General features: G+C 55.7%; 2 protein-coding genes across 4 annotated transcripts; one reads left to right on the top strand and one right to left on the bottom strand.

The window, feature by feature from the left end:
* Positions 1-912: 912 nt before the first annotated feature.
* CNPPD1 (cyclin Pas1/PHO80 domain containing 1) lies at positions 913-7,232 on the bottom strand. 3 transcript variants are annotated; one of them, XM_007445830.1, is made up of 9 exons: positions 7,183-7,232; positions 5,515-5,602; positions 4,954-5,062; positions 4,333-4,414; positions 4,048-4,168; positions 3,834-3,962; positions 2,843-2,904; positions 2,358-2,475; positions 1,578-2,123 (listed from the first exon to the last, which is right to left on the bottom strand). In XM_007445830.1, exons 2-9 carry the CDS (start codon positions 5,581-5,583, stop codon positions 1,578-1,580), a joined length of 1,236 nt encoding a protein of 411 aa, XP_007445892.1. In that variant the 5' UTR covers positions 5,584-5,602; positions 7,183-7,232. The 3 variants fall into 3 exon arrangements, with proteins under 3 accessions (XP_007445891.1, XP_007445892.1, XP_007445890.1); XM_007445828.1 differs by lacking the exon at positions 7,183-7,232 and adding an exon at positions 6,928-7,034; XM_007445829.1 differs by lacking the exon at positions 7,183-7,232 and having other exon boundaries at positions 913-2,123; positions 5,515-5,682.
* Positions 7,233-7,394: 162 nt separating this feature from the next.
* On the top strand, positions 7,395-11,656 carry RETREG2 (reticulophagy regulator family member 2). The gene is made up of 9 exons (XM_007445827.1): positions 7,395-7,675; positions 7,960-8,066; positions 8,784-8,814; positions 9,175-9,310; positions 9,717-9,801; positions 10,105-10,248; positions 10,409-10,503; positions 10,658-10,793; positions 11,046-11,656. The coding sequence occupies exons 1-9, from the start codon at positions 7,395-7,397 to the stop codon at positions 11,654-11,656; spliced, it is 1,626 nt and encodes a 541-aa protein (XP_007445889.1).
* The last annotated feature ends 107 nt before the right edge of the window (positions 11,657-11,763 follow it).

Below are 11,763 nucleotides of genomic sequence, written 5' to 3'. Positions count from 1 at the left end.
ACAGGCTTTTCATATACGTGACGTACATCGGTGGTTCAAAAATTGTCTCAGGAATTCTTCATAATAGGGGGGGGGGGGGGGTTCCTGCACATTTCAGGACGTGTAGCATCCTGTACAGGGCGACTAAATGCCAGCGAGTCCCTTCCCTTCAAATTTTTGTCAATCAAAAAATGTCCCATAGGGACGTCCCCAGTGGTCCAATGGTTAGGACTCTATGCTTCTACTGCAGTGGGCATGGGCTCCATCCCTAGTCGGGGAACTGAGATCCCACATGCCACACGGTGCGGCCAACAAACAAACAAAAAGCCCCATAAATTTCCAAGATGCACCCTAGGTAGCAGCACCAGCCCTGCTGAGGATCCTCTTCCATGGTCCCAAATAACCTTAGTCCAGCTGTGGCTGCTCGGTTTTCCTTCCTCCAGCGATAACCCAGCCTTGGTCTTCTCTTTAATAACGACGACCTAACGTGTCAGACCAGAAAGACGACCACATGTCGGACCAGAAAGGATGTCAGGAGAGAAGTAAGGTGTCCTTGGGCTTGCCCTCAAGCTCATGGGGCTCCGCTGGATACTTGGCTTGGCCTCTCTCCACGAGATGTGCTTAGGGATCCACAAAGACTCAATCAGTGCTCAATCAGAACTTGTGACAGACAGGGCTACGACCCCCTGGAGTGGCACAGTCACCCCACTGCATCCAAGTCGAGCAACGCTTGGGGCCCCAGGGTGCCGGGAGCAGGGATGAGGGAGAAGCTTGATATGGGAGTCTGTGGCCATCAAACAACAGGGAAGTTCTGGAACGGGGCTGAGAGAAGGAGTTGCAAGATGATGGCAACAGGGAGCAGCGAGGCCGAGAAGGTAGATAAGGGGAGGAGAGTTCTTCGAGGGCTGCTGCAGAAGGAAGGGTCCAAGCCACGCAACTGAAACTGTTTATTGAAATCTTGGTTCTACAAAAAGTGTGAAAAACCCAGATACAAAGCAGTGGCCAGAGAGGCCTGTGAAGAGAACACCCGGGAGAGGAACCAGAAGAGAGGGAAGCCCAGGAGCGGGAGACTAAGAAGAGAAGGGTGGAAGACGAAAGGGCCAGGTTGCAGGTCCCAGCAGTCCCTGGCTCTTCTAGACTAAGTCCCAGGGACGGGTGTGGAGAGGGATTCCCCCCTCACCCCGCCTGCGCGCAGCAGCTCCCACCGTGGGTGGCCCCGTCAGTCCCTGCCTCTCCTCCATCAGGGACATCACACAGACCGTGGCCAATGTTTCCTCCCTCCCTCCCCTCTTCCTAGGAAACTCAAAAGTCTAAAAGAGCCCAGGGGAAATGGAGGGACAGGGGCTCGTCCCCTGTCCACCTGTGACACGCCCCTGGTCGCTGAGCTGAAGCTTCTCCCGGCACCACCACTGCCCTGGCCAATCAGCCAGCCACTGAGGGGCGGAAGAGCAAGTGACCTTCAGTCCTTCTGCCCCACAACGCCCTTAAGCTCCATCACTCAGGAGGACAGGGGACCAGCCAAGAACCCAGATCACGCTTTGCCCCTCCAGGTTCTCAGGGACTCCCAAATCCTCTTAATGCGTTCCTCAGAACCCTACCTAGCCTGGAAAAATGAAAGACTTAAGGCGGGCCAGTTCCATGATGCCGAAGAGGGAACACTGCTGGGGCTGTGGGAGCAGCGGGGGCATCGGGCTCCAAGGCCAGGGGGGAGCCAGGCCGTGGGAGTGGTACCGGGGGCTGGGAGGCCCAGTGGGGATGGTATGGTTGGGGTGGTGGCAGGTACGGCAGGCTGGTGAGTCCTTCTGGAGCTTCTGGCAAAGGGGGCAGCTGTGGAGAAGAGCGAGAGGAGCCGGAGCAGCTGGGAGAGGCAATGGTGGCGGAGCCCGTGAGGCCAGAAGGCTGCCCCAGAGTGGACGCGGCCCTACATCGACTTCCAGGCAGCTGGAGACGTTAGCAGGAGAAGGCAGGCACCGTGGCACCGAAGCAGGTATGCAGGGTTCCGAAAGGCACCTGGAGGCCAGTCCAAGGTCTGGGGGGCCAGGTGGGGGGCTACAGGACAGCCCCAAGGACTGGTGTATTACGGCCATCGATGCCACAGCCAGGGCCACACTGCTCACATACGCCATAGCTAACAGGCAGGACACCTGCAGGATAGGGATTAAGAAAGGTCAGTGCCCAGATCCCCTTCCCCCAAACCTGCTTCTCACTGTCATTAACACACCCACTCCTTATTTCTGGACACATGTACTCAAGTGAGAGCTCTCTATCACCATCTACTCCCAAACCTCATCTCCTGAGCCTTTCCGTATTTGCTTTACATCATCCCACCCTACACCGCAGCCAGCTCCAGCTCCCTATCCTTCCTGACCCCTCCTCACCTTTGCCAGCCACTGGCAGAGGGAGCCCAGGGTCAGCTGCCAGGCAGGCTGCTCCAGCAGCACACACAGGTCTGTGTAGGTGTACCAGCCCCGCCGGCGGCCCTGCTGCTCAGCCACGCTGCAGAAAGAGGAGAAAAGACAGAAAGAGTCTGCAACCCTCCTGCAGCTGGCCCACTGGCACCCTCTTTCCCCTGGGGACCCACCAGGAAACACTAGGGAACTTGTTAAATGTACAGATTCCTAGACTACCCGTTGATCCAGAAACTGAGAATGAGACCAAGATCTGTATTTTAAATAAGCTTCTCCCATCCTCCCAAAGGTTATTACAAAGAGGACCGCAGACAGCTTTGGGAACCACTACCTTGGGCGATTCTTTTTCCCGTCTTCTCTCTCCCCCAGTTACACACACCCTCATCTCTGTTTAGCTCTTATGGCTGAAGCCTCCCCGCAAATCCCTCAACCTCTTCCTAACTCCTGGAACCTACCAGCTCTCCAGCCAGCTCAGCACCTCAAAGATCTCCCGAGGGTCAGTGTAGAGACGCCAATCCTGTGGGTAGGAAGAGAAGAGCATCGAACCAGGCTTGGATATGAGCCACAGTCAATTAATAACCAGACCCAGAGGAGCAAGTACAACCACTGCTACGGGTAACACTTGGCTCTTACTGTGTGCCAGATACTGTTCCAAAAGTTTTTATTTTATTATTTTTTTTAAAAATTTATTTATTTATTTATTTTTGGCTGCATTGGGTCTTTGTTGCTGCGCACGGGCTTTCTCTAGTTGTGGTGAGCAGGGGCTACTCTTCGTTGCAATGCATGGGCTTCTCACTGTGGTGGCTTCTCTGTTGCGGAGCATGGGCTCTGGGCACACGGGCTTCAGTAGTTGTGGTTCATGGGCTCTAGAGCGCAGGCTCAGTAGGTGTGGCACACGGGCTTAGCTGCTCTGCGGCACGTGGGATCTTCTTGGACCAGGGCTCGAACCCGTGCCCCCTGCATTGGCAGGTGAATTCTTAACCACTGCACCACCAGAAAAGTCCTGTTCCAAAAGCTTTTACGTATTAACTTACTTAGTCACCACATATCTGGTTTCATATTGCAGCCTCCATTAAAAGCAAGGGGAAAAAGTATTCTTGAGGATGGTCCGTACTCATAGGGAGCCCAGCACCTAGGGACAGACAAAGTCTGGAAGCAAATAATCAGAGCCCAGTAAGATAAGCTCTGACTCAGAGTGTCCCCTGTGGTGCCTGGAGGGTTGGTGATGAGGGATGCTCCATTTCTGGCTTCACCATGCCAGGAACCTCCAAAGGGTGTGCTTATTCCAGAAAAGCTAGAAGGGAAGACAGTAACAAGGGAAGGCACAGGGAGGACAAGCAAAAAGAGAAATGAAGAGACGGCAGAAAGCTGGGAGATAAAAGACAAAGGGTGAAAGGAATATAAAGATGGGCCAGGAAAACAGAGCGAGAGAGAACAGTTACTCACCATGGCACTCAGGAAGCCCCTCTCCAGGGCATTGAGAGTGGGCACGGCCACACCCCCAGCAGCTCCCCATTCATCACTGAAGACTTCCTCCTCCTCCCCTTCATCATAGAGGTACTTACTGGCCACCATCTGCAGAGGAACCAGAGGTGGTGTCAGTAGAGCTCACACCGGGCTCCCGGCTCACCAGAGAGATGAAGGGAAGAGGGCATCTTACCATGGAGATCAGGAACAAGTCAGACGATGACACATGCTGTAGGTAGTCTGGGTTTCGATGCCGGAGCCGCTCAATGTACACCAGAGCTAGCATCATAGCACACGGGGAAATGCATGCCTCCCTGGGTGGCGAAAAGGATTAGTAATTAAACCCAAGGGTCTTTCAGCTCTTGTAACTCTTATGATGCTCATCCCTGTATCTTTACAACTTCTCCTTAGAGATAACCGTTCCCCTCTCTCTAGGGCCGAAACACTCTCACTCCATCTCTCTCGACTGCAGACTCACCGGGACACATGGGCCACATATTTCTTCTGAAGCCTGCGAACAGGACTGGGGGCTGCCTTCTGGAGCAGTTCCACAGCAATGTCTGCAGGGGGCAGAAGGAGAACACAGTGAGCAAACAACTCCAAAGTTGTCCCCACTGTTATCAGCAGAAGACCCAACACTGCATTATCTGAGGCCTTGGGGGCAGAACCATAATAACAAAATAGACATCAAATTCTCCCACACTGAGACGAAAAGCCCATTCCAGGTTTGAATTTCATCTCCTTCCAGGAGGAAGGCTTATTTCCCTGTCACCTGAAATTATCTAGATTTGTTCTTTACTCTAATTCATTTGAAAAGGTACACATGCGTTGTTTCGGAAATATATGACATGTATCCTCGGAAAATTTAAAGTTTCTGGTATACAAATCAAGAATGATATAGACTTGTAAAACAGCCATGTCTCCTCCTCATCTAGGCTTAAAAAAAAAGTGAAATACAAACCTAGTGCTTACACCAATCAAATGCACCAGCTGTGAAGAGACAGTGCAGTTCCCAGGGTACACCTAGAGTCATTTTGGTGACCACTGACAACCCCATTTTCAGGCTTCTCGTTGGCCCATTCGCACAACACTGTCTAACCTGCCACAGGGCTGGAGAGCTCCTCCAAGCTACAGTCAGCTTCCCAGTCCCAGCCATAGTAGAGTCTCCTTCGGATCCGGGCACTCAGCTTCTGGTGTCCTGGGAGGAACTGAACAGGGCAGGAGGGTGGTGGAGTGCGAAGGGCAGGGAAGGATATGATGGAGATCATGGATCCCGGCTGGAAGGGGGATGCCGGGCGAGAGGCCTGCCTCACCGCTAGCGGGGGCCCATGCCCCACCCAGCCCCGCATTCTCCGGACTGTTTGCCAATAGCAGTCTGTCCACAGCGGGTGGAATCCTCTTCGCTGAGGGCTCTGGAGGAGAAGTTCTCTGAGAAAGGCCCCGGCTGGCCACCTCCTACTCCACAGCCCTGTACCCCGCGGCTCACCCCCGGGGCCCAAGCAGCCAGGGCCTCGAGTAGGCACGGTTTGAGCGACTACCGCCTGGTTCCTCGGCAGAGCCATCAGGCGAGCTCGCGGCCCCGCTCGGGCCCCGACGGGAGCGCCCGGAGTCCCGGCTCCAAGCGCGGGGAGGCAGGGGAGGTGGCGGGCCGCACGCTCACCGTGAAGTCCTGGAAGCCGGTGAGGGAGAATGTGCCTTCTTCGTCCAGCAGGAGCCCGGCCAGGTCCATCGCGCCGCCAGCCGCCGCCCTGCGAGGGTGGAAGGAAAGGGAACGAATTGTAACGGGGCCGCGGAACCGCCCCTGAACGCCTGTCCACCTACCCGCCGGCCTCCCTCAAGCTGGCCTCCACCCTCGCCGGTGGAGCCCCCCCCGCCACTGGCCAGAGGCGGCAGGCGGGGCCGGGCAGGCGGGAGTCTCTTCCTGTTCCGCTCCGGGCGGGGCTACGGGCTCCGGGCTCCGGGCTCCTGGCCCCGGGATCTGGGCTCCGGGCTCGGGGAGTGGAGCTCAAGGGCCAGGGCGCCCACCTCACCCAGTAGAGAGGAGACCCGGCTTCGAGGCGCGTGTTGTGCCTTTGCCGCGCCGCGCGTCTGCCCTGCTTTTAGAGGCCAATGGGGCGCCGCTGGCCAGTCAGCGCCCGAGACTTCCTGCCTCCCGCTGGCCGGAGCCGCCGGCCCCGACCGCCGGGAAGGAGCCGGGCTATTATTCCTGGTATCGCTGAGCCCCAGCGTGCCCTCGTCTGAGAAATCGGAACAATTCTTAGGGGACCATGGCGCAGTGAGGATGAACGAGCCCGGCTGAACTTTTCATACCGATGTAAATAAAACAAAGACTCAGGACAGGGAGTTTCTCGCAATTGTTTTTTTAAAGAGGAGATAATACGCACACACAGAATAATATACATAAAAAAGCGTCAGGAAGAGTACACAAAAATTTAACAGTAGTGAATTGTGTACAAAAGGCAAGAGCACTTTTGGCTGTACATCTTCATTTTGTACAGCTTGGAATTTTAGACCTAATTAAACACGTATTTTGTAGGATTATTGCAGAGATGAAATGATCTCAAGGAAACACAAAACGCTTGTTGTATTTTAAGCCTCAACAAATGGTGTTGGCTTCCCTGGTGGAGTGGTTGAGAGTCCGCCTGCCGATGCAGGGGACACGGGTTCGTACGAGCCCCGGTCCGGGAAGATCCCACATGCCGCGGAGCGGCTGGGCTCGTGAGCCGTGGCCGCTGAGCCTGCGCGTCCGGAGCCTGTGCTCCGCAAAGGGAGAGGCCACAACAGTGAAAGGCCCGCGTACCGCAAAAAACAAAAACAAAAACAAATGGTGTTATTATGCCCCCCAAAGAGTAAACAGCACCTAAACAGGGTTTTATTTTTAAACTCACCCCCAGACCCCAATCTCTTGCTTAAGCAAGGGACTGGAAGGAGTTTTCCATGCGTAAAGGCGGGAGAGTTTACAGAAAGATGGGAAGGAAACTACTTTTAATAGCTGAAGCTGTTTTTGAGTCTGTCGAGTCATGCGCTGCTGTTTGTTTATTCGCTGAGGAGAGGGAACTGGGAAGACTAGTACCGTCGAGTGTCGCGTAAAGGAAAGGTCGCCGCGCTACCAGAGCAGAAGCACGTCTCTCGGGGTATACTGGGCATCTGAAGCCCACTCCCTGACCCTGTCGGCCGCATCACGCCAGAAATACCGGGCCAAGACCAGCCTCCCTAGCCGCCCTGACTACACAGGGAGAAGAAAATTGGCTGGGGTGGGTAAAGGCGGAGATTTCCGTCCTTCCGTCCGAAACAGGCAGACACCGCTCGGCGCAGCCAAAACACGAACCTGCGTAGGAGCAGGGTCACCGGCAACCGCCTGCGCGCAGGCTCCGGCCGCCCTAGTTCGGCGGTTAGGGCGTGTCACGTGACGGATTCGTCGCTCCGCCGTCACGTGACGCCCGTCCGCGGCCTCAGCGGCCTTCTCCGCTGCGTGCGCCCCCGGCGGCAGCCGCGCAGCCCTGGCTCCTCGCGGGCTCGGGCGGCGGCTGCGGCGGGGCCATGGCGAGTGGCGGTGGCGGTGGCGCTGGTAACACCGGCGCAGGTGGGGGCTCGGGGCTGGGCCTTAGCCTCGGCCTGGGCCTGAGCCTAGGCATGGGTGAGGCCACCGGCGAGGCGGAGGAGGAGGCTGCCACGGCCGAGGCGGTGGGACGCCTGGCCACGGCTCTGTGGCTGCGGCTCCGCGGCTGGGAGGCGGTGCTGGCGGCAGCGCAGCGGCTGCTGGTGTGGGAAAAGCCGCTGCACAGCCTGGTCACGGCGGCCGCGCTCAACGGCCTCTTCTGGTAAGGGCCGCGGAGGAGGGGGGCGGGGCCGGGCTGCGCGGTGGAGCGGGGGCGGGAGAGCCCGGATTCCTCTTTCTGGGGAAGATGCTTGTCCTGGGGGACTGACCCATCAGCTGTTTTTTAAAGGTCGTCGTCCGCCTGGGTTGCCCCATTTCTCTGTCTTCGGGTGTCGAGTTAGGCCTGGAGGTTCCCATTCCCCCATCAGTGGGCGCTTTTCCGCCTTTGCGATGGATGTGGGAGCCTTTCTCACCCACTCACCGCTGAGCTGCCTGTCTCTCCCTAAGGTTGCTGTCTTCTTCCTCCCTACGGCCCTTCTTCCTACTCAGCATCTCACTTTTGGCCTATTTTCTGTTGGATCTCTGGCAGCCTCGCTTCCTCCCTGACATCTCAGGTGAGTGTTAATTCATTCAGCAAGCCCCGTTGAGCACTTGTTTTGTGCCTGACTCACCTGGCTGGGTTGAATGGTGAGGAGAGCGTACAGCAGGCCACCTGCCTCCCAAAGCACAACTGCTTCCCCAGATGGGAAATATAATTTCCCCTTTCTCAAAATTAATGTTATTGTGTGTAGTAGTTAAGACTGCGGACTCTGCAGCCAGATGGCCTGGGTTCCATTGCCTGCTCTCCCATTTACCCTGTTTGTGACCTTGGAAAAGTCACTTGATCTCCGATTTGCGTTTGCCTGTTTCCTCAACTATGAAACAGGGACTGTAAACCTTATTTCGTAAGGAGGTGGAGAATAAAGAAGTGAACTCACTTTATGTGCCTGTGGTTGGGCTTCATATATGATAGGAACTGTAGGAGCATTAGCTCTTCCTGTGTTTTTTGTTGTCCACATATTCACTTAATTGACATGTTGGAGTAACTAGGTGCCAGACTGTGTGTGAGTTGTTTGGGGTGTAAACGTGAATAAGATGTTGTTCCCATTGTGGAAAAAGGTAAAGTCTAAAGGAGACAGATATACAAACGACAATAACAATGTAATACTTCCTGCAAATGGCATTTCAAAAAAGCACTCTGGGACTGCAGAGGAAGGGCAGCTGTTTCTGGCTTAGGCAGTGTTTCCCAGAGCTCGACACCTCAATAACTCGTTTTCCTTCTCTCTCTAAAGCATCATCCCCAGAGGAGCCACACTCTGACAGGTGAGTGCAGGCCACCCCTCGAAGACAAATGCCCAATCCCTGTCTTGCTTTGGTGCCAGTGTCTCACCGCCACAGTGCACAGCGGTACTGCAGCTTCTGCAGGCACAGACCCCAGCATAGTGAATGCACTGGCAACAAGCTTGGTCCCAGGTTCTTGCATAGGTGTTTGTGTGCCTGCTCCTTTCAGGGCAAAGGGTTGGGAGCTCTGGGCTTTGTTCCCCAGGACCCGGATGGCCTCCCTCTGGGAGGTGGGCTTGTCCACTTCCTTAGACTAGAGAGCTCATTGACATTCTCAGAGGGATTTGAGTGCCTAGGAAGCTGGTGTCTGAGGCCTCCAGGGGTCGTGTCATGTCTCCCCAGTGAGGGTGCGGGGTCAGGCGCCCGGCCGCACCTGCTGAGTGTGCCCGAGTTGTGCAGATACCTGGCTGAGAGCTGGCTCACCTTCCAGATTCACCTGCAGGAGCTGCTGCAGTACAAGAGGCAGAATCCAGCTCAGGTAACCTCCCGCACATCACACAACAGTTCTCTACGCTGTGGAGAAATAGAGGCGGGGGTGGGGAGGAGTGACTCGAACTCCTCAGCTGGAGACTGAAGGATAAGGCCTGGTGCCTTCTTGAGGCAAGATTTACAGCTAGTAGTCTGGTACAGGAGGCAGAATAAGCTTCTGCCATTCTGACACGGTTTCTTGCCAAGAGAGACCAGTTTGAATTATAGGTGTTTGGCAGTGTTTGTTGCAAACTTCCTAGTTGGTGGTCCTGGGCATCCACTTGACTAAACTGGATCACCACATTCCTAGAGGGCATACGCCTCCTTCCACCAGCTGAGCAGTAATATTTCTTACCCGGATAAGTGGAGCGCATACCTCAGCCTACAGTTCTTAGATCCTGTGCTCTCCTCTGCAGTTCTGTGCTCGCGTCTGCTCTGGCTGTGCTGTGCTGGCTGTGCTGGGACACTATGTTCCGGGGATTATGATTTCCTACATTGTCTGTGAGTAGGGTCTGACCTCTCCCCTTTCCAAAGCCCTGTCTTTGTTTTCTTTCCATGGACTGACCCAGGGGCGGATGGTACACTGTCTGCCCAGTTACCCATTTACAGAGACCTCCAGGGGATGCTGTAGTATTAGTAACAGTGGAATAGTCATCTGGGGAGGGCAGTGGATGTGGGAAGAAGCTGGAACAGCCTCAGGAAGGGACTTTGTCTTCCTTCAGCCTTTTCTGTTTAAGCATCAGTTGAATGAGGGCCCTTGGGAAATAGGCTTAGGGATCTCTGAGTGGACACTCTAACCCCCAGTGCTGAGTATCCTGCTGTGGCCCCTGGTGGTTTATCATGAACTGATCCAGAGGATGTACACTCGTCTGGAGCCCCTGCTCATGCAGCTGGACTACAGCATGAAGGCGGAAGCTGATGCCCTGCATCACAAACACGACAAGAGGAGTAAGGGGATTCCATGACCCAGAAGGGGGGAATGCTGGAGGACCTTGGCTTGTAGCTTGTGAAATGCCCTGGGATTTAGATACTTTCCATACCTTTGGCAGTGTTTGTCCCCCACCACTGTTGCTGCTTGGTCACTGCCCAGCTGTTCTTGGTTCTCTAGAGCGGCAGGGGAAGAATGCACCCCCCGGAGGTGATGAGCCACTGGCGGAGACAGAGAGTGAGAGCGAGGCAGAACTGGCTGGCTTCTCCCCAGTGGTGAGGTCCAAGGGAGGTGGGCTGGGGGAGAATTGCTCTGCTTTAGAGCAGCCACCTCTCCACAGGGTGGGGGTTGGTGGTGGGGCAGGGATGCTCCTGGAAAATGGGCTCTCTTAGCCCCTTGCCTGTGACATTCATCCTGGTTCTCCTGCAGGTGGATGTGAAGAAAACAGCACTGGCTTTGGCCATTACAGACTCAGAGCTGTCAGATGAGGAGGCTTCGATTTTGGAAAGTGGTGGCTTCTCTGTATCCCGGGCGACGACTCCACAACTAACTGACGTGTCGGAGGGTATGGTCCTTTGTCCCCTCCAAGCTTCCTGTTCCCTGTCATGGGATGCTGGCTGTGCTGTCTGGCAGTTGCCCCCATAAGTGTTTTCTGTGGGGAGCTGATCCTCTAGTTCTACTCCAAACTCCTGAAAGACCTTAATGCCTAAGGCCTGGCCCAGCCTTCCATGTCTTGAGTTCTCAACCTCGAACTGATTGGCCTGTTGCAGCTGCTCAGCACAGCAGGCCCATTCCTGGCCCTTTGTTTTCTGCCCAGATTTGGACCAGCAGAGCCTGCCAAGTGAGCCAGAGGAGGCCCTGAGTCGGGAGCTGGGGGAGGGAGAGGAGACAGACCTGGCCCCTCCCGAAGACCTGCTGGGCTCCCCTCAGGCCCTCTCAAGGCAAGACTTGGACTTGGAGGAGGAAGATGTGGCATCCAAGGAAACCTTGCTTCGGCTCTCATCCCCCCTTCACTTTGTGAACACGCACTTCAATGGGGCGGGGTCTCCCACAGATGGAGTGATGCTCTCCCCTGGAGGACCAGTGGAGACACTGAGCCCAGAGGCAGTGAGTGGTGATCTCATCACTCCACCTAGCGCCCTGTCACCCTTACTTTGCCTTGCTGAAAATGACCCGGCCCCTTCCCCCTCAGTACTCCCGCCTCTTCCCCAGGACTCACCCCAGCCCCTGCCTGCCCCCGAGGAAGAAGAGGCACTCACCACTGAGGACTTTGAATTGCTGGATCAGGGGGAGCTGGAGCAGCTGAATGCAGAGCTGGGGTTGGGGCCAGAGACATTCCCAGAGCCCGCTGATGCTCCCCCCCTAGGGCCCAATACCCCGTCTCTGGTACAGTCAGCCCAAGAGGCTCAGGCCACGGCAGAGCCATGAACCCCAGGGGAAGGAGTTGCAGGCACAGTAGGGCTTCTTGGCTAGGGATGTCACTGTTTCCTCCTTTCCCTAATGCCCTGGGGAGGGGCAATATGTGGGGGAGCTGG

Source organism: Lipotes vexillifer, unplaced genomic scaffold, assembly GCF_000442215.2.
Source record: "Lipotes vexillifer unplaced genomic scaffold, Lipotes_vexillifer_v1.1 scaffold965, whole genome shotgun sequence".
In the NCBI taxonomy this organism is placed as follows: Eukaryota; Metazoa; Chordata; class Mammalia; order Artiodactyla; family Lipotidae; genus Lipotes; species Lipotes vexillifer.
The sequence above is the reverse complement of the archived record's forward strand: the minus strand, read 5'-3'. Positions and strand labels throughout refer to the sequence as shown.